This window comes from Canariomyces notabilis (genome assembly GCF_033297395.1).
Source record: "Canariomyces notabilis strain CBS 508.74 unplaced genomic scaffold N656scaffold_5, whole genome shotgun sequence".
Lineage (NCBI taxonomy): Eukaryota > Fungi > Ascomycota > Sordariomycetes > Sordariales > Chaetomiaceae > Canariomyces > Canariomyces notabilis.
Window position 1 is genome coordinate 225893 of NW_027041827.1, and position 15995 is coordinate 241887.

At 55.1% G+C, this 15995-nt stretch overlaps 10 protein-coding genes across 10 annotated transcripts; 4 read left to right on the forward strand and 6 right to left on the reverse strand.

Annotated features, from left to right (window-relative positions):
• Window positions 1-4: 4 nt before the first annotated feature.
• Window positions 5-860, forward strand: N656DRAFT_796153 (uncharacterized protein; the record flags this gene model as incomplete). The annotated part of the gene is made up of 3 exons (XM_064817496.1): window positions 5-26; window positions 92-171; window positions 228-860. 3 exons carry the CDS (start codon window positions 5-7, stop codon window positions 858-860), a joined length of 735 nt encoding a protein of 244 aa, XP_064672072.1.
• A 74-nt stretch (window positions 861-934) lies between these two features.
• Window positions 935-2113, reverse strand: N656DRAFT_788000 (tryptophan synthase beta subunit-like PLP-dependent enzyme; the record flags this gene model as incomplete). Its single annotated transcript, XM_064816653.1, has 2 exons — window positions 935-1886; window positions 1974-2113. 2 exons carry the CDS (start codon window positions 2111-2113, stop codon window positions 935-937), a joined length of 1092 nt encoding a protein of 363 aa, XP_064672073.1.
• A 103-nt stretch (window positions 2114-2216) lies between these two features.
• On the reverse strand, window positions 2217-3045 carry N656DRAFT_532359 (uncharacterized protein). Its single transcript, XM_064809976.1, has one exon. The coding sequence runs from the start codon at window positions 2779-2781 to the stop codon at window positions 2320-2322; it is 462 nt and encodes a 153-aa protein (XP_064672074.1). The 5' UTR covers window positions 2782-3045; the 3' UTR covers window positions 2217-2319.
• On the reverse strand, window positions 2676-3722 carry N656DRAFT_776659 (uncharacterized protein). Its single transcript, XM_064814676.1, has 3 exons — window positions 3445-3722; window positions 3343-3369; window positions 2676-3278 (listed from the first exon to the last, which is right to left on the reverse strand). The coding sequence occupies exons 1-3, from the start codon at window positions 3621-3623 to the stop codon at window positions 3011-3013; spliced, it is 474 nt and encodes a 157-aa protein (XP_064672075.1). The 5' UTR covers window positions 3624-3722; the 3' UTR covers window positions 2676-3010.
• Window positions 3723-4154: 432 nt separating this feature from the next.
• On the forward strand, window positions 4155-6185 carry N656DRAFT_705123 (uncharacterized protein; the record flags this gene model as incomplete). Its single annotated transcript, XM_064811242.1, has 1 exon — window positions 4155-6185. The coding sequence occupies one exon, from the start codon at window positions 4155-4157 to the stop codon at window positions 6183-6185; it is 2031 nt and encodes a 676-aa protein (XP_064672076.1).
• Window positions 6186-6619: 434 nt separating this feature from the next.
• On the reverse strand, window positions 6620-8374 carry N656DRAFT_705535 (DNA polymerase delta small subunit-like protein; the record flags this gene model as incomplete). The annotated part of the gene is made up of 4 exons (XM_064811279.1): window positions 6620-6837; window positions 6908-7904; window positions 7956-8265; window positions 8325-8374. 4 exons carry the CDS (start codon window positions 8372-8374, stop codon window positions 6620-6622), a joined length of 1575 nt encoding a protein of 524 aa, XP_064672077.1.
• A 257-nt stretch (window positions 8375-8631) lies between these two features.
• Window positions 8632-10321, forward strand: N656DRAFT_776661 (ribosome biogenesis protein YTM1). Its single transcript, XM_064814677.1, has one exon. The coding sequence runs from the start codon at window positions 8798-8800 to the stop codon at window positions 10265-10267; it is 1470 nt and encodes a 489-aa protein (XP_064672078.1). The 5' UTR covers window positions 8632-8797; the 3' UTR covers window positions 10268-10321.
• A 59-nt stretch (window positions 10322-10380) lies between these two features.
• On the reverse strand, window positions 10381-12887 carry N656DRAFT_843253 (uncharacterized protein). The gene is made up of 3 exons (XM_064819077.1): window positions 12635-12887; window positions 11466-12565; window positions 10381-11418 (listed from the first exon to the last, which is right to left on the reverse strand). Exons 1-3 carry the CDS (start codon window positions 12814-12816, stop codon window positions 10643-10645), a joined length of 2058 nt encoding a protein of 685 aa, XP_064672079.1. The 5' UTR covers window positions 12817-12887; the 3' UTR covers window positions 10381-10642.
• A 231-nt stretch (window positions 12888-13118) lies between these two features.
• On the forward strand, window positions 13119-14021 carry N656DRAFT_843254 (LSM-domain-containing protein; the record flags this gene model as incomplete). The annotated part of the gene is made up of 5 exons (XM_064819078.1): window positions 13119-13143; window positions 13214-13270; window positions 13346-13412; window positions 13467-13530; window positions 13585-14021. The coding sequence occupies 5 exons, from the start codon at window positions 13119-13121 to the stop codon at window positions 13624-13626; spliced, it is 255 nt and encodes an 84-aa protein (XP_064672080.1). The 3' UTR covers window positions 13627-14021.
• Window positions 13802-15522, reverse strand: N656DRAFT_776663 (RBP11-like subunits of RNA polymerase). Its single transcript, XM_064814678.1, has 4 exons — window positions 15352-15522; window positions 14683-14741; window positions 14504-14614; window positions 13802-14420 (listed from the first exon to the last, which is right to left on the reverse strand). The coding sequence occupies exons 1-4, from the start codon at window positions 15366-15368 to the stop codon at window positions 14206-14208; spliced, it is 402 nt and encodes a 133-aa protein (XP_064672081.1). The 5' UTR covers window positions 15369-15522; the 3' UTR covers window positions 13802-14205.
• Between the last annotated feature and the right edge of the window lie 473 nt (window positions 15523-15995).

Sequence of the window (15995 nt, forward strand, 5' to 3'; positions counted from 1 at the left end):
AACCATGAGACTTAATGAGTCCACTGGTGCGCTCATCCGCTTCTCGTTCAAAATGATTGGTCTTAGACTGACTGATGGCGTTCCAATGCAGCCGTCTCCACGACAAAGGTTCTCCTCGTCCCGTATAAGCGGCACCACGTCCCGACATATCACTCCTGGATGGAAGATCCCGTAAGGCGGTTACTCTTTATTTTCATCTCGATTTCTCAAAGTGACTCCCAAGCCAGGCCATCCAGGAAGCCACCGCCTCCGAACCGCTCACTCTTGATGAGGAATACGAAAACCAAGCTTCCTGGCGTGCCTCACACGATAAATTAACCTTTATCGTTTGCCAGCCGCTCTCGTCAGCACCAGCTCACGTCTCATCTATTCCGGCTGGCGGCCCGGATGCCCCCGAGAGAATGGTGGGCGACGTGAATCTGTTCTTGTACCCCGACGAGGAGGATGATGATGAGGCGCCGGATTCCACTGCTGCTTCTCCCCGGTTCTGCGTAGGCGAAGTCGATATCATGATCGCTGACCCGCGCCATCGCGGCAAGGGGCTCGGCCGCGCAGTGGTGCAAGCCTTTCTGCAATATATATCCCGCAACCTAGACGGCCTGATGCAGGAGTATGCCCAGGATAAGGACATGCCAACGCCGCCGAGACTCAGGCTGCTGATGGCGAAGATCAACCAGGGTAATGCCAAGAGCATCGCCCTGTTCAAAAGCCTAGGCTTTGAGCAGGAAGGAGGAGTGAGCTACTTTGGAGAGGTGAAGCTGGTGCTCCGCGCTCTGAGCACATTCGCAGCTGAGCTCCCGGAGGGATACGCTGAACTTGTCTATTTCCGAAGTAGTCAGGCCAAAGACGAACTGAATTGAAAAAAGAACGGTCCAAAGAACACCATGGCCGCTCGATAACGCATGTATAAGAAGGGTCCATGCGTTTCCCCGGTCTACTCTATCCCAAACGCCTTCTTTTGCTTGTTCAGAATCTCCCAGCTGACATTCGACCCCCCGCAAACCACCAAAACGACATTCTTCTTCGCCCACTCCTCATCCGTCAATCCCTCGCCCAAATGCCTCCTTAAACCCCCGTTATAGGCCATGGCCACCGTCGCACCACAGGCCACCTCGATCAGCATCCTGGCATCGTCCAAAAACCGCGCGCACCCCATGACGGCCTCCTTGTCTGTCACGGTGGCGCTGATGAGGTTCCCCTTAGCACTCGTGGCCCACTCCCACGTCTTGGCCGATACCCGGGTGGCGCCAAGCGACAGGGCGACGGAGGTGATGCCGGGCAGCGTGAGCAGGCGCCCGGCCTGAACGCTGGCGAACAGACTGTCGGCGCCGACCGTCTCGACGGCGAGCACCTTGGGTTTGGAGGGCGCGAGTAGTTTGGCGTTCCGCTCCAGCCCTTCCATAACCCCGTTCAGCAAGCCGCCTCCCCCGACGTTGCACACCACACCGTCCAGAGTCACCGGCTGGCCGTCGCCGCTGTTGCCGTGTGGGAGCTGGCGGACAATCTCGCCGACGAGCGTTGCCACGCCGGACCAGATGTCTGGGTGGTCAAAGGGCGGGACATAGACGCGCCTCTCATCTTCTTCGGTATTGGTGGTGGTCTTGAGGAAGGTCTCGCGCAGGTAGGCGTCGGCCTCGGCCCAAGTGGCGCCCGTCTGGATTACCTCGGCGCCCAGGTCGCGCAGCTTGGACACCATAAACTCGGACGCGCTGGTGGGCACGACAATGGTGACCGGGCTGTTGCCGAGGGCGATGGCTGTGGTTGCGCAGGCCAGGCCGGCGTTGCCGCCCGACGAGCAGTAGAAATGTACCCTTGGTGGCAGCTGTGAGGGAGAACCGGCTTGGCATAGCGAGGTCAGGGCTATGGACATCATGTTCCCAATGCCGCTGTTAGTTTATGAGGGTTAGCTTAAGAGTTTTGTAGGTTCAGGAGAGGAAGAGGAAGGGGAGTGGGAATGGGAGGGGGTGAAATACCGAGACTTGAAGGAGCCTGATGGTTGGCAGTTCTCCAGCTTCAGAAAGATGTTGCATCCTGCTGCGCGAGATATGGGTGGTGAGAAGACGAGGGGCGTCTCGACCCAGGGCTTGGGCGGATCGGGGGAAAAGGAGCCCATTGTTTATTGTTTACGATCCACGTTGTGATGAAGTTTTGTCGAGACTGTGTTGGTGATGTCTGGGACCGACCGCGGCCAGGAAGCAAGCTCGAGAACAATTGGGCTTGATGAAGTGTTCCTTTAGCTCGCTGGAGACTGCAACTGAAGTCTCTTAAAGGCAGGCACAAGAGGTGAGGTGGCTTGGACGTGGAAGGAACGTTGAGTTTTCAATCGCCGCTTCTTATCTTCGTTTTATATGAAGTCCTCTTGTCTTCCGGCTGCCACGCCCTTAATCTTGCATGCCTTCCCGAATAGGGAGAGAGACGATGCAGGTTACGTGTGAACTTTGGTCTAGCCCCCAGGTTCTGGTAGCTTGGACGGGTTTCCTTTAAGTAATAGCACGCATCACAGGACCAAGTTCGAAGTTTACATTTTGTAATTCTAGGGTAAAAGGTTGCTATCTGTCTGATATTTTGATCAGGATCTCGGAAACGGTTCCAGGTTCCAGCGACCTTTTTTCGTTTTATCTCCGGGGTGGTGGGGTATAAACCGATGGTAAACGACGCAGTGTTCCTGCAGCCCAAAGCCGAGGACGAAGACAGCTCATCTGCGTACAAGTACAAGTACATCAACATCCCCCCTAAAATTCTCTGCCCATAATGTACCCGGTACTTGATCGCCAGTTCCATTGACTACGACTTGCAGATCATGAGACTTGTCGGTGCCCCTTACTTAAGTCAGGAACATGGTATCAACAGGTGAAGGAGCATCGGAGCTGGCTAGCCGCTGTATTCTTTTGTTGCTGCTGTGCTCTCTTTGATGTGTTGGCGGCGAGGCCACATGACCACCCGGGAGGAGGCCTAAAGGACTAAGGGGATGGCGCCGTCGGTGCTCCTTCGGGCTGGTTGATTGAGTTGTCTACGGATTTGAATGGAGCAGATCTCGAGCATACTCTCCGCGACGGGATATCTTTGCCTGCAGAGCGAAGCTACTAGCAAGCACTTGATCGCCACGCGTCGAGCCAAAGTATGAGAGCATTTCCTTCCTTGCTAAACGGGACGGTGTAGGTGTGGGAATGCTGCCGTCAACAAGCCCGTCCATCGGCTCAGTGGTGAGCGAAACCCAAGAACCTACGGTCGAGCTCAAAACAGGGTGAAAGGCTCCCTCTATTGAGATGTTGTAGCAAGTAAATGAGCCTACGTAATGAATCTCATTCTTCATACGGACAGTAATGTGCTAACCTCAGGCAGATGGGATTCTTGGACGCAGGAAAAGAGGTTAGTCGTAACCACTGGCCTGACCGGAAGTATTGCACAAGTAAAATGGCAGTCGCTGAAAAGGGGCTTTGACAGAATCTGCCTTGTTCTCTCTGAATGGTCGTGCTTGAGAAAAGATAACACTGCGAGAGAGCATGGAAGCATGAATCTAAATGTGAAAGGAAAGAAGGACCGGTTTCTTCTGTAATCAAAGCACTTACAAAAGCTGCCAAAGGCAGTTGCCATGTGCCGGTTGAGGTAAGTAGCTGGCACATTCATTCTTGAATGGGTTAATGCTGCACTTCCGGTCCTCGCTACCTTACCTCCCGATGTTGAAACCACTCTTTGGGGCATACAGCTTTGGGATACGAAGCCATTTGATTCATTACCTTTCTTGATCATCAACGCCCACCTCTACCTATCTCACTCTTTCATCTCGAGTCGAAAGGAGAAATCCTTTCGCTCTTCAACACACACTACTTGGAAACTTCTCCAGAGCTTCGGTTGTGCTTCACCTGGGGATACATGCCCCCCTTCTTTCCCTCTCCATTTCCTATCTGTTGAGTTTCTATTTCATGCTCCCCTCTGCATCTCTTTCTAATCCCTAACCGCCCTGCGTCTCTTTCTAATCCCCAGCCACCCACACTCCTTCAGGCAAGCGGCTGAAGGATCAATATCTCAGCAAGCCATATTCCTTTCCACACATTGCCAATGATGTCAAGAATCTAGCCGGAGGATATACGGCTGCGAAATTGCTGCACCCTTGACTGTTCTCTTCAGCGATTTCCAGGCCACGGTAGCTCAGGATGGCAACCCAACTGGGCCCATTCCATGCTGGCTTCAGCCGTCCCAAGCGTCTAACTCTGGCTGAGATCGAGGCTGTTGCCAATGGCATCAACAACAGCAAATATCAGCCAAGCCGGCGCGGTTCTCAGATGGTGAGTGAATGGGTCCGGAATCAGGCAAGGCCTCGTAACAGTGGGAACTTGATGAGCCTGGATCATTTAGCCACCTTTTTCAACCCTAATCAGCGAATCGGCTTGCCGTTGGGCAGTCGATTTCCCCGTTCTGTTAGCATCGCAAATACCAATCGGCCAACGCATTCGTCTCTTATAGCCCCATCAGGCGGGCTCAAACGCAAAGCATCACGCCTGGATCGCGAGGGTTTTGTTATCCTCCAGGAGCCGCCCCATAAGCAAAGACGTGGGCTTGGATCCAGGACGGTCATAGATCTGACGGGAGAGGAGCCCCGGAGAAACAGGTCCTTTCTTGGTCATCGGGACGAGGATGTTATCATTATTGATCCGCCAGCTGCTGAGATTCGTTCTGACATCCGGCGACTCGCCCTCGGGCCCCTCGAAAATGAGATCCATGCAGAGGAAGCAAGTGGGCGACAACGACCTGGCCCTGGCCCTTTGATGGCTGGCGGGCCCCGTGCGTCATCTGGGAGAAACAGGCCAAGGCCGGCGCCCACACAGTCGCAGACTCCAAGTCTTGACCGAGCTGGACCGGAAAACCGCGGAAGTCAAGCACGTCTGGCAAACTTAGTGCAAGAGAGAGACCAGCCTCAGGCCGCCAAGTCTGTATTCCAGTTCTTCGCCTTGGCTGGCGAGATTCGTGACAACATATACCGACACCTGCTCGTCTCAGCCAAGCCTATCCATGTCAAGGCTCTCTGGACAGAGGTAACTCGACGCATCAGTCCCCGCGGACGCCACATGGGCATCGATGAGACCATTAAACCAAGTATCCTGCTGGCGTGCCGCCAAGCTGCTGCCGAAGGCACCCGCGTTCTGTACTCGGAGAACACATTCCTCTACCTGCTGCGGGATCCGGAAGCTGCTGAAAGTAATAACAGCAGTGGAGGTAGTGGTGGAGGGCGAAACAAGCGGACTGGCAGAGGACGGGGTACTCCTCTCTTTAACCTGGCCAAATATGGTCATCTCATTCGGCACATGGCCATCGAGCTGGAGCCTAACCGCACGGGTGCTCCATACCAGGAGCTGATGGCCAGGGCGCTCGAAGTCCTGGTCCCTTCCCCTGCCTCGTCCGGCATTCCATCCAGTCCGTGCATTCATCTGCACATGCTGACTATCAGCGTCTCCCCATTGCCGGTGCCTGGCCAGCGTACCGTTCGCTCCGCAGGGTCCGACAGCAACGGCTCCGGCATGGCCAACTCGGACGGCCGTTATCTGAGCGTCGTGAACCTTTTCAACAGGGGTGCGCGGGTCCTCAAGGCGCTACAGCGTATCGACACGAACTTCTTGCGCATAAACGTCCACGTCAACTCGAACACCAGAAATTCCATCCACGACGAGTCACCCTTTGACGAGACAAGCGATTCAGATTCGGACGTCGACAGTCTCTCGGATGGAGAGACAGCGTCTCAAGCTCTGCGCGTGCGGAAGCCCAGGCAGAGGCATCTTGAGACTACAATCGACCTGCGATACCTTCCACGTCACATGGAGGCCCTCCGCCGCGAGCCAGTCCTGGGAAATCTCTGGGAGGGTGACGTATTAATGCAGGAAGAGCGCAAGAAGCGGGGTGTCGGGGCGGCCAGGGCTCTGAACGACATGCGCAGGCACATCGAGGAGGCTTGTGAGTGGCCTGAGAAGGCGGTCGCGGGTGGGTTCTGGGAGGACCACTCGGTTGCGGAGCGGAATCGCAGGAAAGCGAAGGCTAGGGACGAGGCTAGGTTCGATGAAGATACCGGCGCGTTCGATAGGGTGGGAAATGTTAGAGGTGAGGATGCTGACGGTCGGGTGCACTGGCCGATGAAGTCGCTGATCATTTCTATTGATCGAGTCGGAGGAGACTTACGCGCTTACCGGGCGTAATAAGGGGGATTGGGAGGGGAATTTCGGGTACGGTGGCTTCGTGGTGATTACGGCGGCGACTGTCAAGGATGGGACGGTCGACCGTATGCGGATAGACAAAAGTTGTGGTACGCCGGACTTTTTCGAGCAGGTTTTGCGGCTTCGGGCGCCATGGAAGAGGAAAACACAGGCGTTGAGTTTGGCACTGGATTTCGGAGGGACATCATCGGACGTTGAGGTTCACGGCCGGGCATCTCGGGTGATCTAGGTCTTCAGGAGAGGTGAGCTGGACCTCATGTTCAACCCATGGGCGTGACATCTCCCCTCTTCCGCAGGCGGAGACACACTCGGTTTTTCTTCAGTGGAGGTAATGATCTCGGTGGATAGGGACCTCTTTCTCAGTCGAGAAGCAGTGGCTCGGCCTGCATAGACTTTATTACCGCCCATAATAATAATCAGGCAGTGATTTTCACCTTTGATACATCCAGCGTCTCTGTATCCACCAGAACGACCTCTCGAGTGGCCGCAAAGGACGGCACTAATAGCAGCCGCACCATCTGCCCTTCTGGGCCCTCGATGACCTTGGTTCCAAACTCGGATTGGCACCCGACAAAGTAGAGATGCGGACACTCCTTCATGACGAAGGGCTCGTCGTCCTGGAAGGGATAGGCCCCTGACATGTTGATCAGCAACCGCCTCTATGGACGGGGTACAAGAAAATAATAGCAACAGTAAGTACTCACATAGCGTGTCCGGTGCCGTGGGGGCCGAGCACCGCCACCGGCACATGGCCTCCATCATGCCCAGCCTGTCCTCGCTGTCGACATACTTACAGATGTCGTCGAGATTCTGCCCGCCCGTGCCCAGCACCCGCCACCCTTCCACCTCGCCCTCCCAGGGATTTGTGACGGGGTCAAACCAGCCGGGCTGCTCTCTTATCGTTGCTCCTGCTCCTGCTGTCGGGGGTTGGGGTGGGGAAGTGTATGCCCGTGCCCTGGGGAACATGGCCGAGTGGATGGGCTGCTGCGGGTAGCTTGCGTTTGCGGGGTCCTGGACGCCCGGCAACAAAGTGACGGGCATGGTGGGCAGCAGTTCGGAGAGGAATGAGTCGAGCAGCTGTGAGGGGAGCGGGTTGTATGAGGAGCTGTCGTAGCCGTATTTTTTTGTTGTGTGCGCTTTTTTGCTGTCGGTTGTTGATGTGGTGGTGGTGTCGTCGGTGCTGCCGGGCTTCGCGATGGAGTTGCCGGCTATGATCAGTCGCGATATGTGCGACAGTTCAGCTTGTGCCGTCGGACCCAGGGCTTCGCCTAGTAGGAACTCGAGGAGGAGGTTGAGCTCCATTGCGTAGGACGTGTCGGTGCCGGAGAACTCGAGGCCGGATACGATGGCGATCTTCTTGGAAGGGGATGGTGACGAGGTGGAATCGGACATCTCGACGTCTTCGTCCTTGACCTGAAGGGAGCCTTTCTTGGTCGTCCCGTTGGAGGAGGGGGGCTTTGAAAGGGCCCAACGCTCGGGCTGAGGAGGTAGATCGGCAAATTTGAGGTCGATAACGTCGAATTCGCCGTTTACGTTCTCTGTACCCATCACGGCGATGATGCAGCCCGTTACAAGGAAGTAGTTTTTGAGAATGCCCCCAACGAGGCGAATACGGCCGGAGTCATCTTCAAGCATGACCGAGTCACCACCACCATCCTCGGAGTAGTAGTGGTCTACAGTGGTAGGGGCGGACACCCAACGCTACGGAGAGGTTAGTAGAGCCCCCTTTAGCTGTTTCCCAATCACACCCACATCCTTGGAGATGTCCTCAAGAATACTCGGTTTCAGCGGCATGTCCATGTAGACGGTGCCGGCCACCCAGCAAAGCTCGCCCTGGCGGACGTCCAACACGCGGTCCACCCTCTTTACCGTCTCGCCGCCGAGGACGGTGTCTTTCCATGCTGAGCTGGCAACCGCTTCTACCGCAGGCTTGATCTTGGTAAGGCGTAAGAAGTATATGTCGGCAAATTGCTGCTGGTACTGGCGGTCTTCGGGTAAGGCGAAGGAATCCAAGGGGTGGTAGTTTGATTCGCTGCGCTCGAGGGGTTCAAGAGCCTTTCCACTAGGGTGTGTTAATGATGACGGTGTTGCCTTGTCCAGATGGTATTTCTCAATCCTTACGAAGGCTTTTGGAGCAGACTCGTGTCCGCTATCTCGTCCAGAGCCACCATGGCTTGGTACTTGCTTAGCAAGGTGTTGCAGAAGGAGCAGAGGCAGTGGGACAAGTTGGGACTCGACGCGTTCTCCCGATTCACATTTAACGGACGCGAAGGGAACTGCCCCGCTAACTCGAGTGCTGTAAATTACTGTACTGAACTGTAACTTACTAGTCACTTTACAGTGTGTTACATCAGATTTACTGTACGGATACCTTTGGTGCGATAAGATAGCAATCGTGGGGCAATCAACAAAGCATCGTGACTTTCTCAAAAAAAGTTCAAGATCAGATTCGACCCTTGCTTCAACAGCTCAACGCGGCCATACTCGAGAACTAATTGTGCAACATACAGTTGCGATTTCCACCATACGAGTTTGAAACTCCTCCGAACTACAATCGAATCAAAGAAGCTATACAACGGCGGTTTGGCACCGCAATGGACCAGCCAATGGCCGATGCACCAGCGGCCCAGGTCAAGGTGACCTTCACCACGACCGAGGCCGACCTGCAACTCCCTGAGAGCAAGCGCCAGCTCCTCGTGCCCGCTGATATCCGCCGCTATGGTCTATCCCGAATCCTCAACTCCGAGTCGATGCTCGACACGGGGTCCATCCCTTTCGACTTTCTCGTCAACGGCAGCTTTCTCCGTACCAGCCTAGAGGACTACCTCACAAGCAACGGTCTTTCGCTCGAAACAAATCTTAGCCTACAATACGTGCGCAGCCTAATACCTCCAGTATACGAGGCAAGCTTTGAGCATGACGACTGGGTGAGCGCCGTCGACGTCCTCTCGGCGAGCTCACCATCTGGCCGCTGGTCGGGCGACAGCTTCCAGCGCGGCCAGGACCGGGTTCTGTCCGCTTCTTACGACGGCCTGCTGAGGATATGGAATGCCTCCGGGCAAGTGATCGCAATCTCCCCGTCGGGCAGCCACGGCGGCCATACTGCAAGCATAAAAGCTGCCAAGTTCCTCACCAGCTCCCAACTCGCCTCCGCCGGAATGGACCGAACGGTGCGTGTGTGGAAGTACACCGAATCCAACGACTTCTCCTCGGGCGACCTCAAGCCGACACTCGAACTCTACGGCCACACCGCGTCGATCGACTCGCTCGAGGTCGACGGAGTCTCTAAGCGCGTGCTGACGGCTTCGGCCGACGGCGCCATCGGCTTCTGGAGCACGTCCAGGACCTCCAGCCCGGAAGCCGACGCCTCCCTCTTACCTGGCGCGCACGGCTCGAAGCGGCGCAGGGTGAACCCATCCGTCTCAACGGCGCAGCGGGGACCCCTTTCACTGATGGCGATCCACAACGCGCCCGCAAGCGCCGCCATCTTCGACCCGCGCGACCGCACCGTCGCCTACTCGGCCTCGCACGACCACACGGTCAAGACCATCGACCTGACGACGGGGAGCGTGGTCAGCTCGCTGGCGACCTCACACCCGTTGCTGTCTCTCTGCGCCCTGTCATCCTCGTCCCGCGCCGGCGGTTCCTCGTCCTCCTCCCCGCTGCTGGCGGCGGGCACGGCCGCGCGCCACATCACGCTGGTCGATCCCCGCGTCAACGCGTCGGCAACCTCGGTCATGACCCTGCGCGGCCACACCAACAAGGTGGTCAGCCTTGCGCCGTCGCCCGACAACGAGTACTCGCTCGTGTCCGGGTCGCACGACGGCACCTGCCGCATCTGGGACCTGCGCAGCGTGCGGCCCGCGACCAAGGACGAGGGCGGCATGGGCGCCGTCAGCGAGCCTGTTTATGTTATTGAGCGGGAGAGCAGGCAGGGCAAGAAAAGGCCTGTTGCTGGTGAGGGGTGCAAGGTGTTTGGTCTTGTGTGGGACAAGCTGGGCATCTTTAGCGGTGGGGAGGATAAGAAGATCCAGATTAATCGGGGGAGGGACGTGGTGGGGTAGTGCATACACTGTACATACACTGAAAGTAATGGGCAGTGGCGGAGAGGAGGGAAAATTGGAGGTTCATATACCCAGGGTAGCTGAAGGAATGAATGACGGAACTAGACAAAATTCCTCCAAGGAGCTGGCGCTCAGGTGTAGATTTTTCTGGTGCTCGTCTTCTTGCTCTACTATGCTATAATACTATGCCAGACCGGAGTTGATATGAGGGGCGCGCCCCTTTTTAGTTGGGTATATCTCCATCTCCGTTTCCCCATTTACCATGTATCAGTGTATATCAAAGCCCAAACAAACGCCGGCCTACTAACTTTATGTGTCCAAGAGCTCTCTCTACAGACCTCCCACTTGATCAAATTCAATATAGCCACCCAATTCTCACGCCCCCTCCTCCGTTCGCTGCTCACTTGCCTCGCAGGCCTTCAAAACGCTTCTATACCTCCCCCTCAAGACATCCGCGGGGATCAGGGTCAACACCTCCTCTCTTAACCGCTGCTTGTTAAACGGCAGCAGGCCGTCCTTCCCGCCGAGACGGATACCTTCAAGTATGTAATTCACCACCGTCATGGTCTGGAGCGGCGGGTCCCGCAGCAGCGCAGCGACTGCCGCGGGGCTGAGGTCGGCGTTCTTCTGCCACAGGTAGTACGCGCGCAGGCTGCTGGGCGTCGCACGCGTTCGAGGGTGGGCGAGGCGGTACTGCGATGCCCAGAGTGTTGCCTCCGTTACGCGGGGGTCTTTTTCCTTTTCTTTTGGGGTTGGTTTGCTAGTACTTGCTGTGTTTGAGGGTTTGGATTCTGGTCCCTGTTGTTGTTGGGGCGTGACGGGGAGAACCGGGTCGCTGAAATCCCCGGCTGACGTGCTGGGCTCGGCTTCGGATTCGAGGCTTACGCTGTTGTTGAGTGTTTGGCAGAGCTTGGCGTAAGCTTCAGCTGTAATTGGCGGCGTGTCTTCGCCTGCAGCGGCTTCACAGGCGGCTGTCTCGGCGTCTGGTTCCTGTTCTTCTATTGGCGCTGTTTCCGGCAACCCCTCGGCTCGCTGGATAGGGAGGTTGAGTTCGGCGTGGGCAGGTAGGGGAGGAGTAGGGTCCAATTTCTGTCGTTGATGGTCCAGGATAGCATAGAGCTGGACGGCGGCGTAGGCGTCGGATGAAGAGTCTGGATTTGTTAGCCATGAATAGAGCCAGTGTACGGGCAGAACTCACAGATTATTTGGGACATATTTAAGGGTTTGGACCAATCACTAGTACGGACGTCTTCCCCTTTGAACATGGGAAGATCGAGGCAGTCCTGCACTTGTCTAGCCAAAGAAACCAGGTGCTTGTTGATGAGGTTATACTCGCGGCTGGCCGAGTATTTGACGAGCCGGTACAGGTGGCTCAGCTCAAACGTGCCGCGGGGAGTTATGCCCAAGTAGCTATTCAGGCGCGAAGAGTCTCCCTTAATCCAGACGCCAGCCTTTGTAATTTCGGGGTCTTCCATGATCTTCTTCAGAGAGGGCGCAACTAACTCTTGGGTCTTTGGAGGATACATGGCAATGTGAAACAGTCCGATTCGACTCGGGGACGCCAGCTGGACGACCGAGACGTTCTTCCTAGCCCCGCTGAATTTGGTTGCAGACGGTGACCACTCTAAGTCGAAGCCGAGCACCTTTTCGTGGACGAAGTACTGTTGGAGGACGCGCTCGGTGGTGTTTAGACTGGTGCAATAGTGCACCTTAATCTTGCCCTCGGGATTGTCCTCCGTACCAGGTCCTCGATACAAGCTATAAGACCAGAAGGACTCAGGTGTTCCTTCGGCTGCTTGCTTCGCTTTTCGAAAGGCCTCTACCGGAATCTTGAATTCCAGTGGCGTGAACGGTGGGTTGAGGGTTGCATGGTCCGGGGGTTTGGTCTCTTCCGTAGCGGTGACCACAGCTTGAACATCCTCAGCGGGATCGTTGACCACGGCAACAGCTGTATTAGTAGTAGGAGCGGCGACAGTATTGGAAGGCACAATGGCGGTGGCGGTCTCTCTTAAAGAAATGGAGCCGGTATGAGCCGTCGTTGAGCTGGTCGAACTCGATATCGGCTGGCCGAGCATGTTCCCAGCACTCTTGGTAGAAACAGGGCCACAGCGCAAACCGTCGGCAAACGCCGGTAAAGGCTCTCTCTCTTGAGAAACAGCTACTGATGCGCTGTGGTGTCTCATGGGCGGCAGCCGAGGATGAGCAGCTTGGCTGTCGCCGGCAAATACAATGCCGTGACTCGCATGCCACACCTGGCGAGACGGCCTTGCTGTGCCCATCTTCTGACGGGCAGTATATCTTGCATGAGATGCCGGGTCAATACGAGCGTAGCGTGTGGAGTAGCAGTATCACCCAGCAGCAACTTACAAGATGCGGAAACGGGAAGATGGTGAACAGGAAAAGCGGCAGCGACGGCAACACCGACTTAGTAGAGAGCGAAAGCCACGCGCCTCGCGTCCTTGCAAAGGCCTCATTGGCCTGAGTAAGGTATACGGAGGAACAGTGACGACGCTGAGCGAGTGCACAGCGCCATGACTGCTAAATATCATGACGCTGGCAGCAGCAGGGGGATGAAAGCAGGCAGACGCGCTAACTGAGGTGTAGCAGCGCGATCTGCCGGGTTGATGTTTAATTGACGCCCCACCAATCCGGAACGCGGAGCAGAAGGCAACTATCGGAACTCTTCAAGGTCATGTTAGGTTTCAGTATATGCATACAGTATATTACAATACAAAAGTTACAGCTGACTGCACTGTGATTGCTTTCCTCAGGCTGTGGTTTGGCGAAGCTGTCACTAATTCACCTGGAAGTCATCGCTCATACAAGGTTGTCAGAAACTCCCCGGGCAACCATGGCTTCCCAACTTCTTCCCTTAGGTATGTGTCCGATGGACACCACGGAATGGATATCTCAATCTGTAATCGAACTAACCGCCTCAACCGACAGAACTCATCGACAAATGTGTCGGGTCTCGCATTTGGGTTATCATGAAGGGTGACAAGGGTACAGTCCTTCCACAATCAACATCCAGCTCCGGTCATAAAAATCCGGCATTCTGACCTCTCTTCGTCATTACAGAGTTTGCCGGCACTCTGGTAGGATTCGATGACTACGTCAACATGGTCTTGGAAGATGTGACCGAGTTGTAAGCGCGAAGCCAACCCACTCCCTTTTTGTGCATGTGCTCATGCAACTGAAGCGATTACTCTGGCAACCACACCAAGTTGAAGAAGATTCTGTTGAATGGGAATAATATCTGCATGGTGAGCTTCCCTCGTGCTTGACTACCTTCCTAGTCGCCTTCTAATACTATGCAGTTGATTCCCGGTGGTGAAGGACCTACAGGCGCAGCTTCATGAACGAGAATTCTTGAACGTAACCTTGGGGTTTCACCTTGGTTCTAGAAATCGGGTTAAAATTGGCTCTAACCTTGGTCTACCCCTTCGTCGTCAGCCTCAAGGACCATTCATCGGCCGATGGCCGAATAGCATGGCTATCTCTCTCAGAGGAGGTGGAACCGGAATGCCAGTAGAAGCTCGAGCCATAAGGGAATGTGGCATCGAGACATGGCCCATGAATGAGGATACCAAACAGTCTTAATCGGACGCCACTCAAGACGGTTAACAGAAATAGTGCGAAACCACCGGGTTTATTCGTCTATTGACAGACACTCAGCAGCCGCGTATCTCAGATGTATGTCCGGCAAAGGAGTAGAACTCAAAAGGATCCGCCGAACCGTAGTAAGGACGTAGACAGTCACCCCAAAAGCGCCATCCATGCATGAAGAGACCTGGTGTAAATCCCATGCGATACAGATATAGTAGGTATCAGATTCCCGGTGCTATTGCCCACGACAGACCCCCTATAACGCCTTCTCCCATCAAACGCCTGCCCTGTCTCAACAAAATGGAAAACCACGAAGTACCGTTTTTTGTCCTTCAGAACCCGTTTTGGCCCCCCATGCCGCCACCACCAGCAGCATGCTCGCCCTGATCGGCATACTGGCGAAGAGCAAGTTCCTTCTGGAACTCGCGGCCCAAGTGACCGTAGGCGGCGACAAGCTGCTTGCAGACGCTAACCAACGCCTCGCGGGGCGTGAGGGTGCCGTCCGTCTGGATGCGGATGAGAACCTCGGGCACATTAGGGTGAGCGACTGTTGGGACATGTCAGCTCAATTTCGGGGTTCGTTGAGAAAGGCAAGAATATGGATTGAGGGGGAGGAAAAAGACGGCTTACTCTTGTACCCGGCCATCAGGACATGGGGCGCCTGCTTGAGGTGTGCGCTGAGAAGGTTGCCCAGTGTGTGGTCTTCTTTAAGGAGAATGAAGTCGGACGCATTTGACATTCCTGGGAGCGTCAGTTGAGAGCTCCTTCCCCCCTTCTCTATTTCCAAGCCTCGGGATATCCAAACTCACCTGTCACTACCTTCTCGGTAATCTTCTTCTCGCCCTCCTGGAGCATGAAGAGCTCAAACCTTCACAAGACATGTTAGCAATGAGCTTTAGCGCAAAATATCACTTGCTTGGCATTTGCAGCATCCGAACCCGGTTTGATTATTCCCTTGGTGCCTGAAGTTGGTAAAGGCCATGGTAGCCTCGGAGGGATTGCAAAATAAATGCACTGAGCAAGTATTCTGTTCTTGTGTTTTCACCCTTGGTGGCTTGCTGTGCGACACGGAAGATACTGTGTTGGATGTTTGATGATGGGAAGAGGTAGAAGTTGGCAAGAACGGAACGGTGGCTTGAAGTGCCAGCGCTCTAAGTCCTCCATCTTCGTTGTAACCTGGAACATGTTCGAAATGCGGTGTAGTGGTATGGCACGCAGTTGAACCCAAGTCGTAGGAGGAAGCAGCGACACCACCTCTTTTCCAGAGCAAGATAGAGCCAGCCGCCCCTGCCTGACACCCAACTTATCAGGCTCGATTAGGGAAATGCCGGTATCTTACACGGCCACCTCATTCTATCCCCAAACCCAGGAGGAGGTGAGAGATAAACCGTCACGTGTTGTTCTTCAAACCCCTTATGCACCAGGGAGGTAGACCAAGAAAGTGTAGTTGAGAGGCAACGAAAGGAAATCTAACCCACCTGTCTGGAGCGTTCATTTTTGCTGTGAAGTTAAGCAAGGTTGGACAAGTAGATTCTTAGGAAAACAGAAGATATTATATCCAATGACAAAATTTCTGTGCCCTGAAGAGCGGCAATAATGATGATAAAAGCTCGGCAAAGTAGTGATGCCGTTGTCGTGTGAACAGATGCGTTGTTCAACTTGCGAGTCCAAAGAGCAAGGTAACCAAAATTACCAGGAGTAACCAGGTACCTGGTCTGTGCGCATCTCTCACACTGGCGGACAACACCATCCATTGGCTCAGGGGCTCCTTTGTCTCCCATCTGCTTCTGCTTGAAAGCCAGGCCAGCCAGGCGGCATCAGAGATGCTGCGCCGAGAGGAGGTGAAGGGGGGAGCGGAGGAGGAGAAGAGGGAGTGGGGGGGAGGTTTACTCTGGCGCCAAACAGTAATGGATGGGTTGAACTTGCTTCTGCCATGGGCATCCAGGTCGTAGGACAGCAAGAGCGAGACGCTCCACGTCACGAGGGCCTTGATCAGACCCAACCTGCCTCACCTACTTCAGTTTTCTCTGAGCTGACAGTTACCATCCACCGGGCCTCGTCGCGTTGTCCTCTAACGGACTAGACCAACTAGGCGATACTCAGTATTGCTATGCCTGCGTCT